We start from the raw sequence: 21,203 nt of genomic DNA, 5'->3' as shown, positions 1-21,203 counted from the left end.
CTCATGTGAGCTGAAATTTTAAAAATTCCCAATGATATGGCTGCCTTGATATTGCTGGGGGGAGTATAAATCCATGTAATTTTTTTGAAAAGTGTCCTGGCAATATATCCAGAGCCTAAATATGCTCACGTCTTTTGACCCAGCAATTCTGCTAATAGGAATATATATATCCCAAGGAAAAGTCATAAATACAGAAAATACTTTATGCCCAGAAGTGTCTGAGATATTACTTATGGTAGTAAAAAATTATAATTAATATATTTGTTCAACACTAAGGAAATGATTAAGCCAGGAATGACATATCTATATAGTGAAATATACTTAGCAATTAAAAGTGAGGTTTGTGAATTCTTAACACTGTAAAGTGCTTATTATAATGTAAAATTGAAAAGCAGAATATAAAATTACATATTTAAGGTGATGAATCATGTCTCTAAATGGCACAAATAAAATGATAATTATGTCTGGGTTATGTCTGGGTATTGACATAATTGGTGATTTTTATTCTTATTTATGTCTTTTATCTGATTTTCAGAATTTTCCTACTGAGAATCTATTGAATTAATATAAAATTATTTTTAGAAAAAAACAAATCAGAGATGTTTAGTCTTTTATTTCAGTGCTCTTGGAGGCCTTTTATGTGTAATAATTATAAAAATAAATGGGCCGGGCGTAGTGGCTCACGCCTGTAATCCTAGTACTTTGGGAGGCCAAGGTGGGCGAATCACAAGGGCAGGAGATCAAGATCATCCTGGCTAACATGGTGAAACCCCGTCTCTACTAAAAACACAAAACATTAGCCAGGTGTGGTGGTGGGTGCCTGTAGTCCCAGCTACTTGGGAGGCTGAGGCAGGAGAATGGCATGAACCCGGGAGGTGGAGTTTGCAGTAAGCTGAGATTGTGCCACTGCACTCCAGCCTGGGCAACAGAGCAAGACTCCGTCTCAAAAAACAAAACAAAATGAAAAATGTTTTGCCATGAACATGTGTTAAAAGCTATTGAAGAATATAATATGAAAAGGAGGGAGATTCTCTGATTTCTTCTACTTCCGTTGTCTGGTAAATCTGTCTAGAAATATTCCTATGTATATATAAATTTATGTGTGTAATTTAACCCACAAATAGGATCACAAATCTTAGTGGCTTATAACCACTGAGATTTCTTTCTTTCTTACACATGAGCCATGAAGACTGCTGATCATATGCAGCCATATCACCAACTCCGCTGGCTCCACTTGGCTCCCAACTGTCTTTCTAGGACCGTAGTGAGCGAGCAGCGTCTGTCTGTATCATGCATGGCAGAGGGCAGAGGCTTAGGTATGGGGAGAAAGCTAGACCACAAAGACACATTTAAAACTTCTGCATGGCCAGGCGTGGTGACTTACACCTGTAATCCCAGCATTTTTGGAGGCTGAGGCGGGAGGATTGCTTGAGCCCAGGAGTTCGAGACCAGCCTGGGCAATACAGTGAGACGTTGTCTCTATAAAAAATAAAATAAAAAATAAAACTTCTATATGATGGTGTTACACTTGATGTCTACTCACATTTCATTGGCCAAAGCAAATAGCATACCAAGCCCAGAGTCCCTGGGGTAGCATTTAACAGACGTTTGAGGAAAGTTTCTAATTAAAGATAGGGCAAAAAGCAAAACTTTAAGTATAATAGAAATAAAGGAAGTTGGAAGAAGCAAAGACAAATCTAAAGAAAGTTAAAAAAAAAAAAAAAAAAACAAACCCAAAGCTAATTACTATCCTTAGAGAGTTAAGAGAAAGCATTGCGTTCATTAAACAAGGACAGGACAGAATGCCATCAGATAGGAAGAATTAACAGCAGGAAAACTTGAAAATTATAATAGATATAAAAAACCCAGTAGAAGTTTTAAAGATGAAGTTGAGGAAACTTCTAAGCAGTAGGAAAAACAGATAGAAAACAGAAAAGTAGATTTGAGAACCAGTCCAGCAGAACCAACATCCATGTAGTAAACCAGAAAGCAGAGAAAATGGGAAGAGGATTTTTTTTTTTTTTTTTTTTTTGAAACAGAGTCTCACTCTGTCACCCAGGCTGGAGTGCAGTGGTACGATCTTAGCTTACTGCTACCTCTGCCTCATGGGTTCCGGTGATTCTCCTCCCTCAGCCTCCTGGGTAGCTGGGATTGCAGGCACGCACCACCACAGCTGATTTTTGTGTTTTTAGTAGAGTTAGGGTTTTACCATGTTGGCCAGACTGATCTCGAATTCCGGACGTTAGGTGATCTGCTCACTTCGGCCTCTCAAAATGCTCGGATTACAGGCGTGTGCCACTGCACCTGGCCAGAAGAGAAATTTTGAAAAAGACAAGAAATTTTCCTTGAACTGATAGAGCAGGAGCCTTCAGTTTGCAAAGGTACAACATTGAGACTAGCTTCAAAAATGTAAAAAGTCCCACACTGACTCAAATTCTAGAACTTTTGGGATAAAGTAAAACTCTCAAAAAGTTCCTGTCTGGCATAGGGGGCAATAGGAGGGAAGTGGGTAGCATACTACCTTTACAATTTGGGAATCAGAGTAGTCCTAGATTTACCGTTAGAAACAGTGGAAACTTAGACTCTAATGAAGCTGTTCATTCAAAATACAAAATGAATCTGATTTTCAGCATAAGATTGCATACCTAGCCCAACTTTGAATTTCAGAGTACAATAAAGATATTTTCAGATTTGCAAGGTCATGGAAAATTTGATTCTTTGTAAAAGATATTGGAGTGGGAGATGGGTTAGCTAAAGCATGACTTTCTAGAGTAAAGAGAAAATGTCTATAGTTGAAAAATGAAGAAACAGGCTGTGTGTGGTGGCTCATGCCTGTAATCCCAACACTTTGGGAGGCTGAGGTGGGAGGATTGCTTGCCCAGGAGTTTAAGGCTGCAGTGAGCCGTGATTGTACCACTGCCCTCAAGCCTGGGTAACAGAGTAAGAGTATCTCTGTCATAGAAAAAAATAGCTATGTAAGCAAGACGTTTAGAAGTCACAGAGTTTGAAATTGGTTGCTTCTAAGGGCAGGGTGTGGGGAATAGGGTAGTGTTGAGCAGGACCTGGAGCTTACATATTTTAAACTATGAACTATTACTTTGATAGAAATTTAAATTTTTTTTTTTTTTTTTTTTTTTTTTTTTTTGAGACGGAGTCTCGCTCTGTTGCCCAGGCTGGAGTGCAGTGGCGCGATCTCGGCTCACTGCAAGCTCCGCCTCCCGGGTTCACACCATTCTGCTGCCTCAGCCTCCTGAGTAGCTGGGACTACAGGTGCCTGCCACCACGCCCAGCTAATTTTTTGAATTTTTAGTAGAGATGGGGTTTCACCGTGTTAGCCAAGATGGTCTCAATCTCCTGACCTCATGATCCACCCACCTCGGCCTCCCAAAGTGCTGGGATTACAGGTGTGAGCAACCACGCCTGGCAGAAATTTAAAAATTTTTAGAGTTTTAAATCTATATCATTATAGACTATATATATTCTATGTTTACACTGTGAAAAAATTAGAAGTCAATAGAAAAAGAGAAATGAAAAAAATCCCTTCTTATATATTTGGAAAAATTATACCTCTGAATAATTGAGTCAAAGAAGACTTGTTATGGAAATTAGAAAATATTTAGAATTGAATAATGAAATTACCACATATGAAACATGAGGGATAAACATGTTTCATATGCAGATAAAATGTTAGGATATTTAGTTAAGAAGAAAGACTGAAAATTAATTAGCTAATCATTAAACTCATAAAAAGAAAAGGTAACTTGGATAAAGCAGAAGAAAGGTTTAAGAGCAGAAACAAATGAAATAAGTGAGGGGCAGAAATATTAAAAAACTGATATTTAAAAATAGTCCCAAAAGATATATAAACCTAGCCAGTATAGAAAATAAAAGCATAGATTGAATTGTTCAGCATTAGGAAATATGGTAACCATTGTTCATTCAGTTTAAAAAGTTAAACATTCTATATTTATCAAAAGGAATCAGTTTATTTGCTAGAATTCAGGGAAGAGTAGACAGAAACTTCTAACATGATAGAACATATGTATTACACACACACACACACGAGACATAATCTGTGCCAAGTACTGTTTTAAGTGCCTCAGAAATATTAATTTATTTAATCCTTTCAACAACCTTTTGAGGTGGATTTTTTTTGTGTCAAAGTCTCTCTGTCACCCAGGCTAGAGTGTAGTGGTGCAGTCATGCCTCACTGCAGCCTCAAACTCCTGGGCTTAAGTGATTCTCCCACTTCAGCCTCCCGTGTAGCTAGGACTGCATGCACATGACACTGCATCTGGTTAATTTTAAAATTTTTTTTGTAGAGACAGGGTCTCGTTATGTTGCCTAGGCTGGTCTCAAATGCCTGGCCTCAGGTGATCCTCCTACCTCAGAGTGAGGATCTTGCCATCCTCCCAAATGTTGAGATTACAGGCATGAGCCAGTATGCCAGCCAGATTCTGTTACTTCTATTTTATAGATAAACTAAGGCAGAAAAATGATTTCATTAACTTAGATAATTTGTCCAAGGTAACATAGCTAGTAAGTAGCATGGCTGGGATTTAAACCCAAGCAGTTTAACTCAAAAGTCTGCACTTTTAACCACCACATTGTGCTATCTTTATTTTTCAAATGAAATATTTCAAAAACATAGTACATTTACATAGTTTGAAATTCAAATGCTATCAGTGAAATTTTGTTTGCCATTCTACCCTGTCTTCTTTCTCGTCTCCATTCCTCAACGGAATGAAATGAAATTTTCCTTTCAAAACAATACCCTGCTTTTGTAAGCATTTATACTTTTTAAGAACACAGAAATCACCATGCCATACATAATGTTCTGCACCTTTCTTCTCTTCCCCTTAACTGTAAATTTTGGAGGCCATTTATAGTAGTATATAAGAGATGCATCATTCTTGATAAGGTCTGTTTACAGCAGACATGCTAAATGGTGAAGCTATTTCAAATAATAACAGAAACAAGTCAGAGAAGGTTATGACCATTAGTATAGTATAATTTAACATAATTTTTGACATTTTTGGCCAGTATAACAATTTCGAGCTAATATAACAATGATGTAAATATTAGAACAGAAAAATTATCTTGCAGATGTGACAATATTGAATTATTATTGTCATTATTACTATTTTTTCTTTTGAGACGGTGTCTTGTTCTGTTGCCCAGGCTGGGGTGCAGTAGCATGATCTCAGCTCACTGCAAACTCTGCCTCCTGGGTTCACGCCATTCTCCTGTCTCATCCTGCCGAGTAGCTGGGACTACAGGTGCTCGCCACCAAACCCGGCTAATTTTATTTTTGTGTTTTTAGTAGAGACGGGGTTTCACCGTATTAGCCATGATGGTCTTGATCTCCTGACCTCGTGATCCGCCCGCCTCGGCCTTCCAGAGTGCTGGGATTACAGGTGTGAACCATCACGCCTGGCCAACAATATTGAATTATTGAATATCTGCTTGAAATCATTGGCTGTCACATTTTCCCAAGGTTTGCTTTAAGAATGAAGTTAATCTTTTTCAAGACAGATTGCACAAGTGATCTATCTGATATTGAAGCAAATACTGAGCTTATCTTAGGAGGACATTAATAACCTTTGTGTTTAGCGTCATCAAATTTAACAGTAATGCAAGCTATTATACAGCTAAGTAAAACCTACTTTTCTGAAATTGGCACCATTCTGGAATAGTGATTAAATTACCATAATTATTGTAAGGTCTAACCACCTTAGAATTAGTGGCTAAGGGTCCTGAGAATGGCTTTTATATGGAGAAACACTGGTAGTTGTCAGCATTTTGAAGAGTAAAAAACAAGGTAATAAAAAGTGGTGATACATGGCGAAACCCTTTTTCTACTAAAAACAAAAATTAGTCAGACCTGGTGGCACACGCCTGTAGTTCCAGCTGCTCAGGAGGCTGAGGCAGGAGAATTGCTTGAACCTGGGAGCCGAAGGTTGCAGTGAGCCAAGATTGCACCACTGCACTTTAGCCTGGGTGACAGACTGAGACTCCATTTCCAAAAGAAAAAAAGAAGTGGTGACACAAAGGCAAAGACCTTTATTCCCTTTTTGTATAAATTAATCTCTTTATTTTTATAGCATTTAGTAGGCTCATTATATTTCTTATTATTAAAGTATTTCAAGATTTATTCCAGGTTTTACAATTGTTATACTCTCCTAAGCTTTAAACATTTAAGGTTTTTGATGGAAGTCCCAATTTTTCAGTTGTTTACATTATAAATGAGCTCGATGTATGTTTCAAAAGGTTTATAACCCCAAACAGATAAATATTTCACACATTGGTTATGAAATAAGGTATCTAATTTGAGGAAGTGGTGTAAATTTTGTGTGTTGATAGGTATAAAATTAGACAATTTGGCAATCAGTTCATTAATATGGTGTAAATTTGATAAATGAAGTTTATTAAAAAGTCATTTTTTTCTTCTACTTGCCCTAAAATTCTACTATTTGAATAGTAAGTAAATACTTTGTAATTGGTATCATATAATGTGACACTAATTAAATTTATTAATGATTTTTAAATACTTTAACTTGTGTTTTGTTTGAATTTCAGGTAATAACTCTTTCCAATACTTTGTATTTTGTTTAGTATGCCACTTTTTGGAAGTGGTCACTGTCAATATCTTGTTATGGTTTGATGGCCTTGGAGATTTAAAACCGAGTAAAAGTGTAAGCAGCCTTTCTTATTTAGTTATGAGTTTTAAATCCACTTTTGTTCCAACTAGGAAAAAATGCAAGTAGATTTACCATGAAATATGAATTATTTTTAAAAAACATCTTAACAGTTGATTGACTTAGTGAAACAGATTGGGCAATTCCACTTATGGAATTGTAACATAAAATTCCATCATATAGTTTCCATTAAAGGTAGTAGGTTTTTATAATCTGTTAGACTACTTCTTTGCAAACTTTATTAATGTGAATACATTTGCTTTTTTAAAAAACTAAGTGAATTTCTAAAGAAAATAGAAATTAAACATTTTTAATTTAAATTTTGCTTTATAGTTTAATTTTTAGCATCATTTAGAATTATCAATGATTTTACTATATTCACATATACTGTCCCAGTAACCTGTCATTCTCTTTAAAGAAAAAAGTATTCATTGTCCTCTTTAGATATTCACAAATATCTGATTTTTAAAAAATAAACATTACAAATGTCTATTTAATTAAGCTTCAGTTGAGTTGTGTTTTTCTCAGAATCATTAAGAATATAGTACTTTCATTGGTGATGACTTTGCTCTAAAAGTCTGAAATTTTCACTTAAATTACTTTCAGAACCAGTTTGAGGCATCATGCTAGAAACAATTTGTAGTTTGTCATTCACTTATTCTGTAGACTTGCACTCCTTGTAACTTTTGGTCCTTTCCAAAAGCAAATTCAATTTTATAAGATGAATATTTGACTTTGAGATCATTCAAAAGAATGTCAGAGGGGCCGGGCACAGTGGCTCATTCCTGTAATCCCACACTTCGGGAGGCCGAGGTGGGCGGATCACTTGAGGCCAGGAGTTTGAGACCAGCTGGCCAATATGGCGAACCCCTGTTTCTACTAAAAATACAAAAATTAGCCAGGCATGGTGGTACCCGCCTGTAGTCCTAGTTACTCACGAGGCTGAGGCACAACAATTGCTTGAACCCAGGAGGCGGAGGCTGCAGTGAGCCGAGATTGCATCACTGTACTCTAGCCTGGGCAACAGAGTGAGCCTCTGTCTCAAAAAAAAAAAAAAGAGAAAGTCATAACATTTTGAACAATGTCAAATGTTATTGCTCTTCAGCATTCCAAAATGACAATTTGAAACATTAGGATATAAAAGTTTGGTATGATTGGTTAATTACTTTATGGTCATGCCCTATCTTTGATTTGTTAGACTTCTCATGCTTCAAGTCTTGATATAAGTAGGGCCTTTAAAAGGATCAACTAAAAAGTCAACATTCCTCTACTTTTTTTGTGACTTGATTTGTAAAACACAGAATGGGATTACTGTTTTGCCATGCATCTGTATTTAGCAGATGATTACTAGATAATAATTACAATTTTTTATGTTGTAAAAAGAAACTAATAAACTCAAAAAAGCTCACATTTTTTGTCTAAATTATTTTTGCTCCTATACAACAATAGAATACATATTTAAGTTGTATTTTTATTTGTATTTAATAATTTATTAATTAAATGTATTTCTTTGTCAGATTTCAAATGATTGAGGTGACTTGTAAGAATTTGTTTTATGCCCTGTTGCTCATCAGATCATTAGTCTTCCCTATAGCTCCTTACAAAATTATGGAATCAGTGTTCCATTTGGAGTAAACATTTAGTGTCTTATCTTGATGATAAAGTAATTGGCTACATTTATCTTTCTATGCATGAAGTTGTGTAAAAGGACCAATTCGCATGTATAATTGGCAGACAGCATGAATTCTGGACTTAAACATTTTATCCCATTCTCATTACTTACTAATTGTATGACATTGGGCAAGTTATTTAGCTTCTCAGCCTCAGTTTCCTCATCTGAAAAAATGGGGACAATATCTACTTCCAGGTTTATAAGTAATTATATATATTTTTAAAAGCACTATGCACAATAGCACATGTCAGGCATTTAAAAATAAATGTTTGTTTCCTTTCTTGTTCTTATTTTCACATATTGGTAGTTTCAGGCTAAGTTAATAACTTTCTAGGCAGTAACCCTAAACATGACTTTCAAGAGTTATTTTAGGATTAGTCTGCCTTTTACTTTAGTAAGTACTGTATTCTCTCCATTGCCAGGAGGAATATTTGAAAAAGAAGGAATGATTTGAACATTGTAAATAGCTAACTGAATATAGTGTCTTGAGGATATATTTTTGATAACTGTGTTTAACATCTCCATAAAAGTGTGTTTTATTTATCTTCAATCACAGGTACAGGAACCTTAAAGATAGATTTTGTTGGAGAGCTGAATGACAAAATGAAAGGTTTCTATAGAAGTAAATATACTACCCCTTCTGGAGAGGTGCGCTATGCTGCTGTAACACAGTTTGAGGTATGGGTTTTTCTTCTCTAAAATAGTATTATTCTTAAATTAGGCATTCTGACAAAGCTGTGTTTTATTATGTGGGGTGATTATTTGAGGCTAGGTGCCCTTGGCCATGATTGTATTCACAACTAATAAATAATAATTCACAATCTAATAAAAATAGAATTTTTATTTTATATTTAGCCTACAGAAAGGAGGGAATTAAGGGTACGGAGTGGGGAGTGATTATATACAGTTATACACACACACACACACACAGAAACACACGGCACATTTTGATACCTGAATTGCCTGTAAACTGTGTACCTTTCTTAAAATTGTCCTCTTAGTGTTTGATATCTATGGCTTTTCCTACAGCATTATTAGCTGTTTTCTAGCATTGCTTTCCTTCTTTGACATCTTTTGTTTATCTTACTGTAGTATCTGTGCTGTCTTGGATGTTTTTTTTCTTTTTTCTCCGTGTGTGTGTGTGTGTGTGTGTGTGTGTGTGTGTATATTTACTGTCCTACATAGGCCAGGGTGATTTTTATTTATCAAGTATTTGCAAATTATATAAATTGAATCTGCTAGTCGTACTTTTAAGTGTTAAATCTAATTAAATTTATTTCTATAAATTTCAATATGGATAAAGAAATAATTCATGATATCCATTCTTATGTTTCTGCCCATATCCCTATATTGTTTGCTTGTTTGGGATAACCTGAACTTTTTTATCCAGTTTACTCCTAATTTGTTTTACCTGATGTATCTTCTCTTTCAATAATTTTATGTTACCTTCTGTTTAGAATAATATTTGCCACAGATATTTAGGTTTAATTCTATGTTTGAATGATTCCAATGCCTGTCTCTACCTGCTTTGAACACTTCATCCTGGAATGGTTGACTGATGTATGTCTCTAAACAGTTTTTTTTAGGAGAAGGTATGTGGGTAATGTAATTCCTGAGCCTTTGCATATCTGAAAAATTTTTCATTTGCCTTTATACATGACCAGATTTAGTGGGTATATAAATTTGTTGATGGAAAAAAAGTAAAAAGAGCGACTTTTGACATCCAGAAGTTGTCTGGCACTCACAGCTAGCCCATGTTATTCTCCCTATTAGACATAATATTACAGAATACCAACTTTAGACAAGGCTACTTGAGACCATAATAAAGTGAGACAAGGGCATCCATAATTTTGCCTAGGCACAGTGCATACAAGATCACTATGCTACCTGCAAAATAACAAACATCTCCATCTCTCAGTTAAAATGAGTGACTACTGCTTCTTTACCAATTACAGTTTTAGATTTGCTCTAGTCTGGCCTCCATATAGTTAAGATTTATTGAGATACCTACCCATCGAATTGCCTCATAGGACTTCTTGCAGCACTCAGTCTAGAGTGAATCCCTGCTTACTTAGACCCTCTTCCAAATCATGTAAACCAAACCCCAAATCGTGTGATGGGTTCTTTCTTACATTCTTACGGAGACACCAGTGGTTTCCTATGGTGTGAGTTATCTCTTGCCATGAGTAATAGGCCCAACTCGTTCAATTGTAAGAGTAGTACAATCGGCTTACAATTTTTCACTTTCAAAAGTCTGTGAATATTGTTCCAAAGTCTTTTACATCTCACTTTTTCAAGAGGAGGGGTCACAGACTAAAATGTTACTTCTTCCTTTGTAGGTAAGATGTTGTTTCATTTTGCTTTATTTTCTTCCTGCTTGCTTGTTAAATTATATCTTGACTTTGAAAATTAAACTGTTTTTTAAACCAGGTGTTCACTTTTCATTGATTTTTGCATAGTACTTGGTGAACCCTATTGATTTTTAGATTCAGATATTTTTTCAGCGTGAGTTTTTCTGTTATATCTTCACTGTGATATCCGTTCCATTCCCTTCTCAGTTAATACTGTTTAGCTCTAGGATCTGTCTCTCAAATGTGTGTTTAATTGCTTTTATCACTTTGTCCTTTAGATATTTTCAAACTTAAATCTTGTTATCTATGTGTCATTAGTTTAATTTCCTCTAGTATAAATTCATTTCTCTACTGCTGCTGCTTCTAATTTAAATGCTTCTGTGCTGCCATTTCTTTCCATATACTCTCCCTTCTTTTCAGATGTCTTATTTATTCATTGATAGAATTCATTATTTAATGTTTTTGAGAATGTAGTCAGCCATCTAAAATTTTTTCCTTGGAGAAACCCTTTTCTATAAGCTTTTTCTACCTCTTCGTTTTTCTTTCTTTTTTTTTTTTTTTTTGAGTCGGAGTCTTGCTCTGTCACCCAGGCTGGATCTCGGCTCACTGCAACCTCCGCCTCCCAGGTTCGAGCCATTCTCCTGCCTCAGCCTCCTGAGTAGCTGAGATTACAGGCATGTGTCACTACGCCTGGCATATTTTTGTATTTTTAGTAGAGATGGGAGTTTCACCATGTTGACCAGGCTGGTCTCGAACTCCTGACCTCAGGTGATCCACCCACCTTGGCTCCCAAAGTGCTGGGATTACAAGCGTGAGCCATCACACCTGGCCTGTTGTTTCTTTTCATGATACAGAATCTTGTCATTGGTTCCATTTTATTTACTAAATAAATGGAACATTCTGTTTACTAAAGTTTCCTTCTTTTATAACTGATACCTTGCAGAACCACTAAGTTTTATTTTGCTTTCATAAGTTTGCTCTTCTTAAAATTTTTAATGAAAGAATAAAGACTCAAGTAGGTCAAGTGGCGACAGTTTTATGTGTAGCACATGGAAGTGCCATTAAATGAATGACCTGTTTTGAATTGATAGAGTATCTGTCTTTATTCCTATTGCTGCCATTCCAGATAAAGAACAAAGCACATCAAAGATTAAGAATATTTTTATTTTTAATTAAAAAATAAAAACCAGAGAGACAACTTACCATGTTTTCCCAACGTTGAATTCTTATAGCATATTCTTTACTGTTCTGTGCTCTGTTATGTTAACATTATTGATTTGAAGGCATTTGCATTAAATTTGAAATGTTAAAATGTAAACAAAAATTTAATTGTAAATAATTATAATATATTGTTAAAATCCATAGCAGACACAGTTCCTGGATAATTTTTATGCTGGAATGGCAGTGGTAGCAAGTGTTGTCTTTTCTTTCTAGTTAATGCCTAGCTTGTTGCCTGGCACTGAAGAGAAAGTAAATATTTGAACAAGGGAATGAATGAATGACAGAGGGAAATGGCGACTGCTTTATGAAATAACTTGTTAGGTTAATTCTAAGGTATTTATATTTCCTATTCCTTTCTTAAGGCTACTGATGCCCGGAGGGCTTTTCCTTGCTGGGATGAGCCTGCTATCAAAGCAACTTTTGATATCTCATTGGTTGTTCCTAAAGACAGAGTAGCTTTATCAAACATGGTATGTATGTGTTTATAAGTTTATCTAAAATTTTAATAGGCTTTACCAGATTTAGTTTGCTGATTAGATGGGATAATATGAAACCACCTACCACAGTCCTGGTATATTATAGGAACATAAATAATAGTTTTCTTTATTTTCAATAAGCCTCTTTTTCTTTCTTTCTTTCTTTCTTTTTTTTTTTTTTCCTGTAGAGTTGGGGGTCTCACTATGTTGTCCAGGCTGGTCTCAAACTCCTGGGCTCAATCTGTCTTCCTGCCTCAGCCTCCCAAAGTGCTGGGATTACAGGCATGAGCCACCATGCCCAGCCAAGACCTCTTTTTCTTGATAGCCTTATTTTTGGAGGATTTTCCTCCTTGTCAAATTCCTTGTTAAATACATTTATAAGATTATCTACTTCTTTTAATTTAGAGAGGTAAATTAAGTGACAAGTTTAATAGATTTATAATAACTAAAAGCAAAAGGTCTTGGGCTGGATGTGGTGGCTCACACCTGTCATCCAAGCACTTTGGGAAGTCAAGGTAGGCAGATCGTTTGAGGTCAGGAGTTGAAGACCAGCCTGGCCAACATGGCGAAATCCCGTTTTTACTAAAAATACAAAAATTATCTGGGTGTGGTTGCGCATACCTGTGGTCCCAGCTAGTTGGGAGGCTGAGGTGGGAGGATCACTTGAACCCAGGAAGTGGAGATTGTAGTGAGCTGAGATCACACTATTGCACTCCAGCCTGGGTGACAGAGCCAGACCCTATCTTAAAAAAAAAAAAAAAAAAAAAGAAAGAAAAAAAGGTCTTGACTTATTAAATGTCAAAAGAAACCCAGGTACAGTGACTCTTGCTTGTAATCTCAGTGCTTTGGGAGGCCAAGGCAGGAGGATTGCTTGAGGCCAGGAGTTTGACACCAGCCTGGGCAACATAGTGAGACTTCATTTCTACAAAAAATTTAAAACTTAAAAATTAGCCAGGTATGGTGACACATGCCTGTAATCCTAACTATTTGGGAGGCTAACGTGGGAGGATCTCTCGAACTTAGGAGTTTGAGGCTACAGTGAACCATGATTGCGCCACTGTATTCCAGCCTGGGTGACAGAACAAGACCCCATCTCTTAAAAAAAATATAGAGGCATGGTGGCTCATGCCTGTAATCCCAGCACTTCAGGAGGCTGAGGCAGGTGGATCATTTGAGACCAGGAGTTCAAGACCAGCCTGGCCAACATGGTGAAATCCCATCTCTACTAAAAATACAAAAATTAGCCAGATATGGTGACAGGTGCCTGTAATCCCAGCTACTTGGGAGGCTGAGGCAGGAGAATTGCTTGAGCTTGGGAGGCGGAGGCTGCAGTGAGCTGAGATCATGCCACTCCACTCCAGCCTGAGTGACAGAGTAAGACTTTGTCTCAAAAAAAAAAAAGTTGCAACAGAGCAAGACCCTGTCTCTATTTTTTTAAAAAGTTAAAACAATTCAAAAGATACAGCTGCATAATGAAGTATATTTAAGTTTCTGGCTGTTTGTATTCTTGGAGTATATTCTCTTCACCAGTGTTATTGATCTCATTCATAAACAGGGTAAGCATTCGCCACCTGAAGTGTATTGTCTAGGACAGTCTTGTGTGGGGGACATGGAAAAACCTACTGCACCTGAAAATAACTGTCTTTTATGTATTTACTAGGGGAGAGGATCCCATAAATAGAATGTCATTCTCTTCTCACATATTCTTAGAAGAGGAGGCTAATATATTAAACGGAAATATTCATTCACACTTTAGTCTGAGTGAATTTATCAGTGTGTTCTTGAATAAGTCTTCCTTGGAAGGAAGAAGCTTGAGGAAACAGAGCCTGAATAGGAAAAAGAGGGAGAACACCAAAGGAAATTAGGGACTCCAAAGGTAAAGTTGAAATTTCTTCAAATAAGCTTAGAGCCAACTTTGGTAGAAAATGCCCTAGATCTAGAAGTTCGTATCCTTTGAAATGGGAGATTCTGCAATTATATTTTGTTTTATTTACTTACTTATTTTTGAGAAGGAGTCTCATTCTGTCACCCAGGCTGGAGTGCAGTGGTGCGATCTCAGCTCACTGCAAGCTCCACCTCCCTGGTTCACACCATTCTCCTTCCTCAGCCTCCTAAGTAGCTGGGACTACAGGCGCACGCCACCACGCCCCGCTAATGTTCTGTATTTTTAGTAGAGATGGGGTTTCGCTGTGTTAGCCAGGATGGTCTCGATCTCCTAAACTCATGATTCGCCTGCCTTGGCCTCCCAAAGTGCTGGGATTACAGGCATGAGCCACTGTGCCTGGCCCCTGTTTTATTTTTATTAATAGTCATTTTCTCCTAAACATGTCAGTTGAAAAGTATGAAGCCCTTACTTAAATCATCCCAATGCCTGGCTTATAATAAGTATTCAAGAAAAGTCCATTCCTCTTTTCTTTCACAGGTCGTTGGTAGTTTTAACACTTCAGCCTTCAGCTTTTTAGTATGAATGTTTTATCAGACCACTTTCCTTCTTAAAGACAGCATAAAAGCACTGGATGAATTGGGGTAGAGAAATAAGCCATGCTAGAATAGAAAGGGGGAAATAGATGCAGTAAAGCCTACTGTTTTGGGCTGGTATTTGCTCTACAGTATTAATGTAAACCTATTTAAATTTTTCTTTTCTTTTTTTTTTTTTTAATTTCTTAAAGAATGTAATTGACCGGAAACCATACCCTGATGATGAAAATTTAGTGGAAGTGAAGTTTGCCCGCACACCTGTTATGTCTACATATCTGGTGGCATTTGTTGTGGGTGAATATGACTTTGTAGAAACAAGGTCAAAAGATGGTGTGTGTGTCCGTGTTTACACTCCTGTTGGCAAAGCAGAGCAAGGAAAATTTGCGTTAGAGGTAAATGTACTTGAAGAGGATTGTCCCAACAGTCCATAACTCCAGGTTGGGGAATTTACATTTCTGGTCAATTATTAGTACAGTTATTTATAATTTAATCTGAAAGTTGTGCTACTTGGTTTTTATTTTCAATAGAATTTTGGAAATGCCAACCTTGGTGTTTTGTTATTTTACAAAATAATAAGAGAATATAAGAGTGATTTCTCTAGGGAATGGGTGGGAAAATACGTAGTTACATTTTTCATATCAAGTTATAAGTGGATTAAAGTTTGACCATTGTATTCAAAGTTTGGAGCTAAGGCAGTCTTCGGAGGTAGGGCTCCCCGGGATTCATTTCTAGTAATTTAAGATACATTGGCTTGCAACAGGATTCCTTTGTGGGTTTCAATATGAATTATAATAAAATATTTATTAGATGGTTATTTTGTTTATACTTTTATAGGTTGCTGCTAAAACCTTGCCTTTTTATAAGGACTACTTCAATGTTCCTTATCCTCTACCTAAAATTGATCTCATTGCTATTGCAGACTTTGCAGCTGGTAAAGTAAATTTCATTTTATTGCTGAATTGTAATAACTTTTTAAAATTGTGTGACTTTTGATGCAAGAGTATGTATATATATCAATAAATGTTTATATTTATTTTATGAAGGTGCCATGGAGAACTGGGGCCTTGTTACTTATAGGTATGTTAATGATGTATTACCCTGCCTTATCTTTTCAATCACTGATTTCAAAAGGGCTTCCCTCCTAATCACAGTTGAGTAGCTTCTGCTTTTTGATCTGGTATAAATTTTTCTACCTTCCCCCCCGTCCATGCACATTTCAAGAATGCAGATGGAGACCCCTCTCTTTGGTGCTACTGTCTGAGGGTATAAGATTTTAAAGTGAGCATCTGGCGTTAGTAGCATTTGTAGATATATTCTTGGCTAAGTTTCTCATTGCAGTGCCTTTCTTTCCTGCCAGTAGTTTCATAGCTATTTATCCAGCTTGGAGAACCTTCCCTAATTTCATATCTTCTAGCCAAATTTTTACATGTCTGTCACCACAACATAAACATGTGAGTTGAATAACTTTTAAAAGCAGAGTCTGTCTGTAAACAAGTTTTTGCTTTCTACTTTCAATTGCCTTCTTAGATGAGCTAAGTGTACAAACTGATAATTAAACTTGTGTCACATTAGGAAATATTTTCCTAATATCTCTAAAGCCTAACTTGTCCATCTCACTTACTGTCTGAATCTTCCCAACTTGTGCATGCCCACTTTTATTGTTTAAATTTTCTTTTTTTTAAAACACAGGGAGACTGCATTGCTTATTGATCCAAAAAATTCCTGTTCTTCATCCCGCCAGTGGGTTGCTTTGGTTGTGGGACATGAACTCGCCCATCAATGGTTTGGAAATCTTGTTACTATGGTATTTAATATTTTTAAGTGCTCAAATATATTTATCTTCATCCTACTCCACAATATTTTGACTACATAGTATTTCAAGTTTGGCTGCAACACTGTGCCAAAAAATGATTGAGTGATAGAAAAGTATTATTTTAAAAGGTCCACTTTGAAAGGGCTTATCAGAATCTCTGCATTGAACAAGGACATATGGACAGTCTTTATTCAACAAACACTTCCTAAACTGTTCTACAATTTGTCTGCAAATGGGAAAAGTCAAAGTACTAATTTGGGTGAGAGAAAAATATTCCTCTTAGGTGTAGATGAATGAATCATGCAGTGAGATTCCAGACTAACTGTAGTTTCTTGAGTCTTACTTGTTAATCTGATTCACAGCTGAAAAGTAACCTGATGAATAACAAACTGAGATCTTTAATTAGAGAGAAACGTTTTTAGGAGTCAGTTTTTTCATTGCCTAAAATGTTAAGTTGAAATTTAATGAAATAAAAGTAAACAAACTGCAAAGTAACTGCAGAATAAAGCTGTATTACAATTCCAACTGTTCTTTTGAAATCCTTATAATGTTTGCAGTAAATGATCTCTGTCCTTCAGTCCTGATTTTTCACTCTTACTCTAAATAAATACTATTTATGAATGCCAACTGTGTTACAGCTTGGGAACACAGGATTTAATAAGTGAACTAGATGTACCTCTGCAATTAAATAACTGGATATTCTGGAGCCAGCTAGATTCCCTGACAGCATTTTAGGCTGCCAAAGAGCAGAACCTGATTTGAATGTAGATTGAGTCCATATGTCATATAAATAAGAATGTAAAACATTTAGCAACTATTACATGTCTGAGAGTTTCTACAGAAAGTCAACCCTTGAAAATAAATCTTTTCCTTTTATTTTAGATGTTTAAAATTTTACAGGTGAAAACAATTCTTTGAAATATAATTTCAGGCTGGGCACGGTGGCTCACGCCAGTAATCCCAGCACTCTGGGAGGCCGAGGCGGGTGGATCACCTGAGGTCAGGAGTTCGAGACCAGCCTGACCAACATAGCGAAACCCCATCTCCACTAAAAAAAACCCCACAAAATTAGCCGGGTGTGGTGGTGTGGGCCTGTAATCCTAGCTACTCTGGAGGTTGAGGCAGAAGAATCGCTTGAACCTGAGAGACAGAGGTTGCAGTGAGCCAAGATCACGCCACTGCACTCCAGCCTGGGCAATAAGAGCGAAACTCCATCTCAAAAAAAAAAAAAAAAAAAAAAGAAATATAATTTCATGTGAAACTATGTGTTGGTTCCTGTATTCAAATATGTGAAGAAATGGCCTTTTCTTCTAATGCAACAAGTTTGCTACTTTGTACCACATAATTTTTTTGCTTGGCTTTGAGAGAACTGTATTATTTTATTTTGAAACTGCAAGCAATAAATTTTAGTAGGGGAAATGTGTACATTCTTATTAAACAACTTTTTACTGGTTTTATATAACTATTCTAGGTATTAGAACTGAAATTCCAAGGACTGAGGGATAGGTTGGAAAATAAGTTTCATTTTATACCAGTTTATTTTAGGAAGCTACTAGGCAAATAGCCACTTATCACTTAATATCAAAATATATATATATTTTTAAGACAGTCTCACTCTGTCACTTAAGCTGGAGTGCAGTGGCATAATCATGGTTCATTACAGTCTTGACCTCTGGGCTCAAGCGATCCTCCTGGCTCTGCCTCCTGAGTAGCTGGGATTACAGGTGTGTGGCACCATGCCCAGCTAATTTTTGCACTTTTTGTAGAGACAAGGTTTCACTATGTTGCCTTTTGTAGAGACAAGGTTGCCTAAACTGGTCTCAAACTCCTGGGCTCAAGCAATCCTCCCACCTCAGCCTCCCAAAGTGCTGGGATTACAGGCATCAGCTACCACACCTGGCCTTTTTTGGGGGGACTGGTTGGGGGTGAGGAGTAGGATCTCACTTTGTCACGTAAGCTGGAGTGCAGTGGCACAATCATGGGTCAGTGCAGCTTCATCTTCCTGGGCTTACTTAATCCTCTTACCTCAGCCTCCCAAGTAGCTGGGACCACAGGTGTGTGTCACCATGACCAGCTAATTTTTTTATTTACTTTTTAAACTGTTTTTAGAGACGGAGCCTCACTGTGTTGCCCAGGCTTGTCTCAAACTCCTGGGCTCAAGTGATCTTCCTGCCTTGACCTCCCAGAGTATTGGCATTACAGGAGCGAGCCATTATGCCTGGCCTGCTTTCTTTTACTAATAGGCTTAATCAACTTTAATAAACTTTAGATTAAGATCTTTAAAATTTTTTAAAATTGATTTTATCTGTCACTCATATTCTTTGTCCATTCCATTTACTATACATTCTTATTTAACAGGTGATAATTTTATATTCCATAAGTGCCTAAACACCATTCATTACTGAACTACATTTCCGTTTAATTTCACATAATTTTTATATAAGCAGTACTCTTTTTTCAGTTTGAGTCATTAGTCAGAGGTTTTCCCCAGTCATTTCCACTTTTCTTTATTTGGCTCTGATAGTTTTCTGTTTTTGTTTTTCAGAGATAATCTTTTACTATATACTAAATTCTACATGATTATATTTTCCACCTCCATTTGCCTATATTTATCTGCTGTCTTTTCCTTTTCCATGTATGGGCTTATTTTTTTTTCCCCCTCTTCTTCCTTTTCTACCTTTGGTATTTAAAAAGTTACTTAGGACTGAGTGCAGTGGCCCACGTGTGTAATCCCAGGACTTTGGCAGGCTGAGGCAGGAGGATCACTTTTGAGCCCGGAAGTTCAGGGAGTGCAGTGAGCTACAATGGTGCCACTGCCACTCCAACCTGGGCAACAGAATGAGACCCTGTCTGGGTTTGGGGGATAAGTTATTTACGTTTTAAAAATATCCCAGCCGGGCGTGGTGGCTCACGCCTGTAATCCCAGCACTTTGGGAGGCCGAGACGGGTGGATCACGAGGTCAGGAGATCAAGACCATCCTGGTTAACTTGGTGAAACCCTGTCTTTACTAAAAATACAAAAAACTAGCCGGGCGAGGTGGCAGGCGCCTGTAGTCCCAGCTACTTGGGAGGCTGAGGCAGGAGAATGGCGTGAACCTGGCAGAGCTTGCAGTGAGCTGAGATCCGGCCACTGCACTCCAGCCTGGGTGACAGAGCGAGACTCCGTCTCAAAAAAAGAAAAAGAAAATAAAAATATCCCTTGGCCAGGTGTGGTGGCTCACACCTGTAGTCCCAGAACTTTGGGAGGCCGAGGCAGGCAGATCACTTGAGGTCAGAAATTCGAGACGAGCCTGGCCAACATGGTAAAACCCTGTCTCTACTAAAGATACAAAAATTAGCCAGGCATAGTGATGCATGCCTGTAATCCCAGCTGCTGGGGAACACTCCAGCCTGGTGACAGAGCAAAGACTTTGTCTCAAAAAAAAAAAAAAAGGAAGGAAAAGAAAATGACCCTCAGATATAATTCTAATATCACCAGTTGGCCTTTCTTGACATCTCTTTTAGTCTTCCCTCTTTTTCAGAAATGTGAGTTCTTTGCCAAATGTTTTGAACTGAATTTTAGGTCATTAAATTGTAAGTTTTGGAGTATAGTGGAAGGGACATGTGAGTGTTTTAGATTAGTAGAATGACAATCATTTCATTTTCTTTAAGTATTTTCATCTTTTGTTTTTAGGAATGGTGGACTCATCTTTGGTTAAATGAAGGTTTTGCATCCTGGATTGAGTATCTGTGTGTAGACCACTGCTTCCCAGAGTATGATATCTGGACTCAGTTTGTTTCTGCTGATTACACCCGTGCCCAGGAGCTTGATGCCTTAGATAACAGCCATCCTATTGAAGTGAGCCATACTTTCTAACCATTAGCCTATGACTGCTCTCATTTACAGTGAAATACATAATTTGTTATATAGATACTTTGGACTTTGAAAAGAAGAGAAAATAGCATGGGTGATTTTACTAGTTCATATTTCTAGTCTTGAAAAGCTAATAAGTCTAAGTTCTAATTAACATTTCTTTTTAAGGTAGGCAGTAAAAAAAATTGGTCTGGCCAGGCATAGTGGCTCACACCTGTAATCCCAGCATTTTGGGAGGCTGAGGTGAGCGGATCACCTGAGGTCGGGATTTGGAGACCAGCCTGACCAACATGGAGAAATCCCATCTCCGCTAAAAATACAAAATTAGCTGGGCGTGGTGGCACATGCTTATAATCCCAGCTACTCGGGGGGGGTGAGGCAGGAGGTTTGCTTGAATCCAGGAGGCAGAGGTTGCAGTGAACCAAAAGTGCCCCAATTAAAACCCAACCCGGAAAAAAAAAAGCGAAACCCCGCCACAAAAAAAAAAAAAAAAAAAAAATTGGTCTTTGTAGAGCAAGGCCTATGTACCCATACACATTCATTAAATACATTTCTGTTGAGTACTATGGGAGAGGGCCAGTGCAGTGGCTCACGCTTTGGGATGCCAAGATGGGAGGATCACTTGAGGAATTGTTTGACTA

The 21,203-nt window shown here is 37.2% G+C and overlaps 1 protein-coding gene across 9 annotated transcripts in view; it reads left to right on the top strand.

Annotated features, from left to right (window-relative positions):
- Window positions 1-21,203, top strand: part of NPEPPS (aminopeptidase puromycin sensitive) — a 107,145-nt gene that overhangs the window by 49,912 nt on the left and 36,030 nt on the right. For 4 of the 9 annotated variants that reach the window (XM_021929128.2, XM_021929131.2, XM_009190456.3 and 1 more), the window contains 7 exons: window positions 8,927-9,048; window positions 12,305-12,412; window positions 15,088-15,288; window positions 15,731-15,827; window positions 15,940-15,973; window positions 16,586-16,700; window positions 20,383-20,547. In XM_021929128.2, coding sequence (XP_021784820.1) covers window positions 8,927-9,048; window positions 12,305-12,412; window positions 15,088-15,288; window positions 15,731-15,827; window positions 15,940-15,973; window positions 16,586-16,700; window positions 20,383-20,547 — 842 coding nt within the window. Of the gene's footprint in view, window positions 1-6,579; window positions 6,696-8,926; window positions 9,049-12,304; window positions 12,413-15,087; window positions 15,289-15,730; window positions 15,828-15,939; window positions 15,974-16,585; window positions 16,701-20,382; window positions 20,548-21,203 lie in introns of all 9 variants that reach the window. The other 5 variants (XM_021929134.2, XM_021929133.2, XM_021929132.2 and 2 more) reach the window with 3 other exon arrangements.

The sequence above is a fragment of the Papio anubis genome, chromosome 17, assembly GCF_008728515.1.
Source record: "Papio anubis isolate 15944 chromosome 17, Panubis1.0, whole genome shotgun sequence".
In the NCBI taxonomy this organism is placed as follows: domain Eukaryota; kingdom Metazoa; phylum Chordata; class Mammalia; order Primates; family Cercopithecidae; genus Papio; species Papio anubis.
Note: the sequence above shows the minus strand (reverse complement) of the source record. Positions and strands in the feature narration are given on the sequence as shown.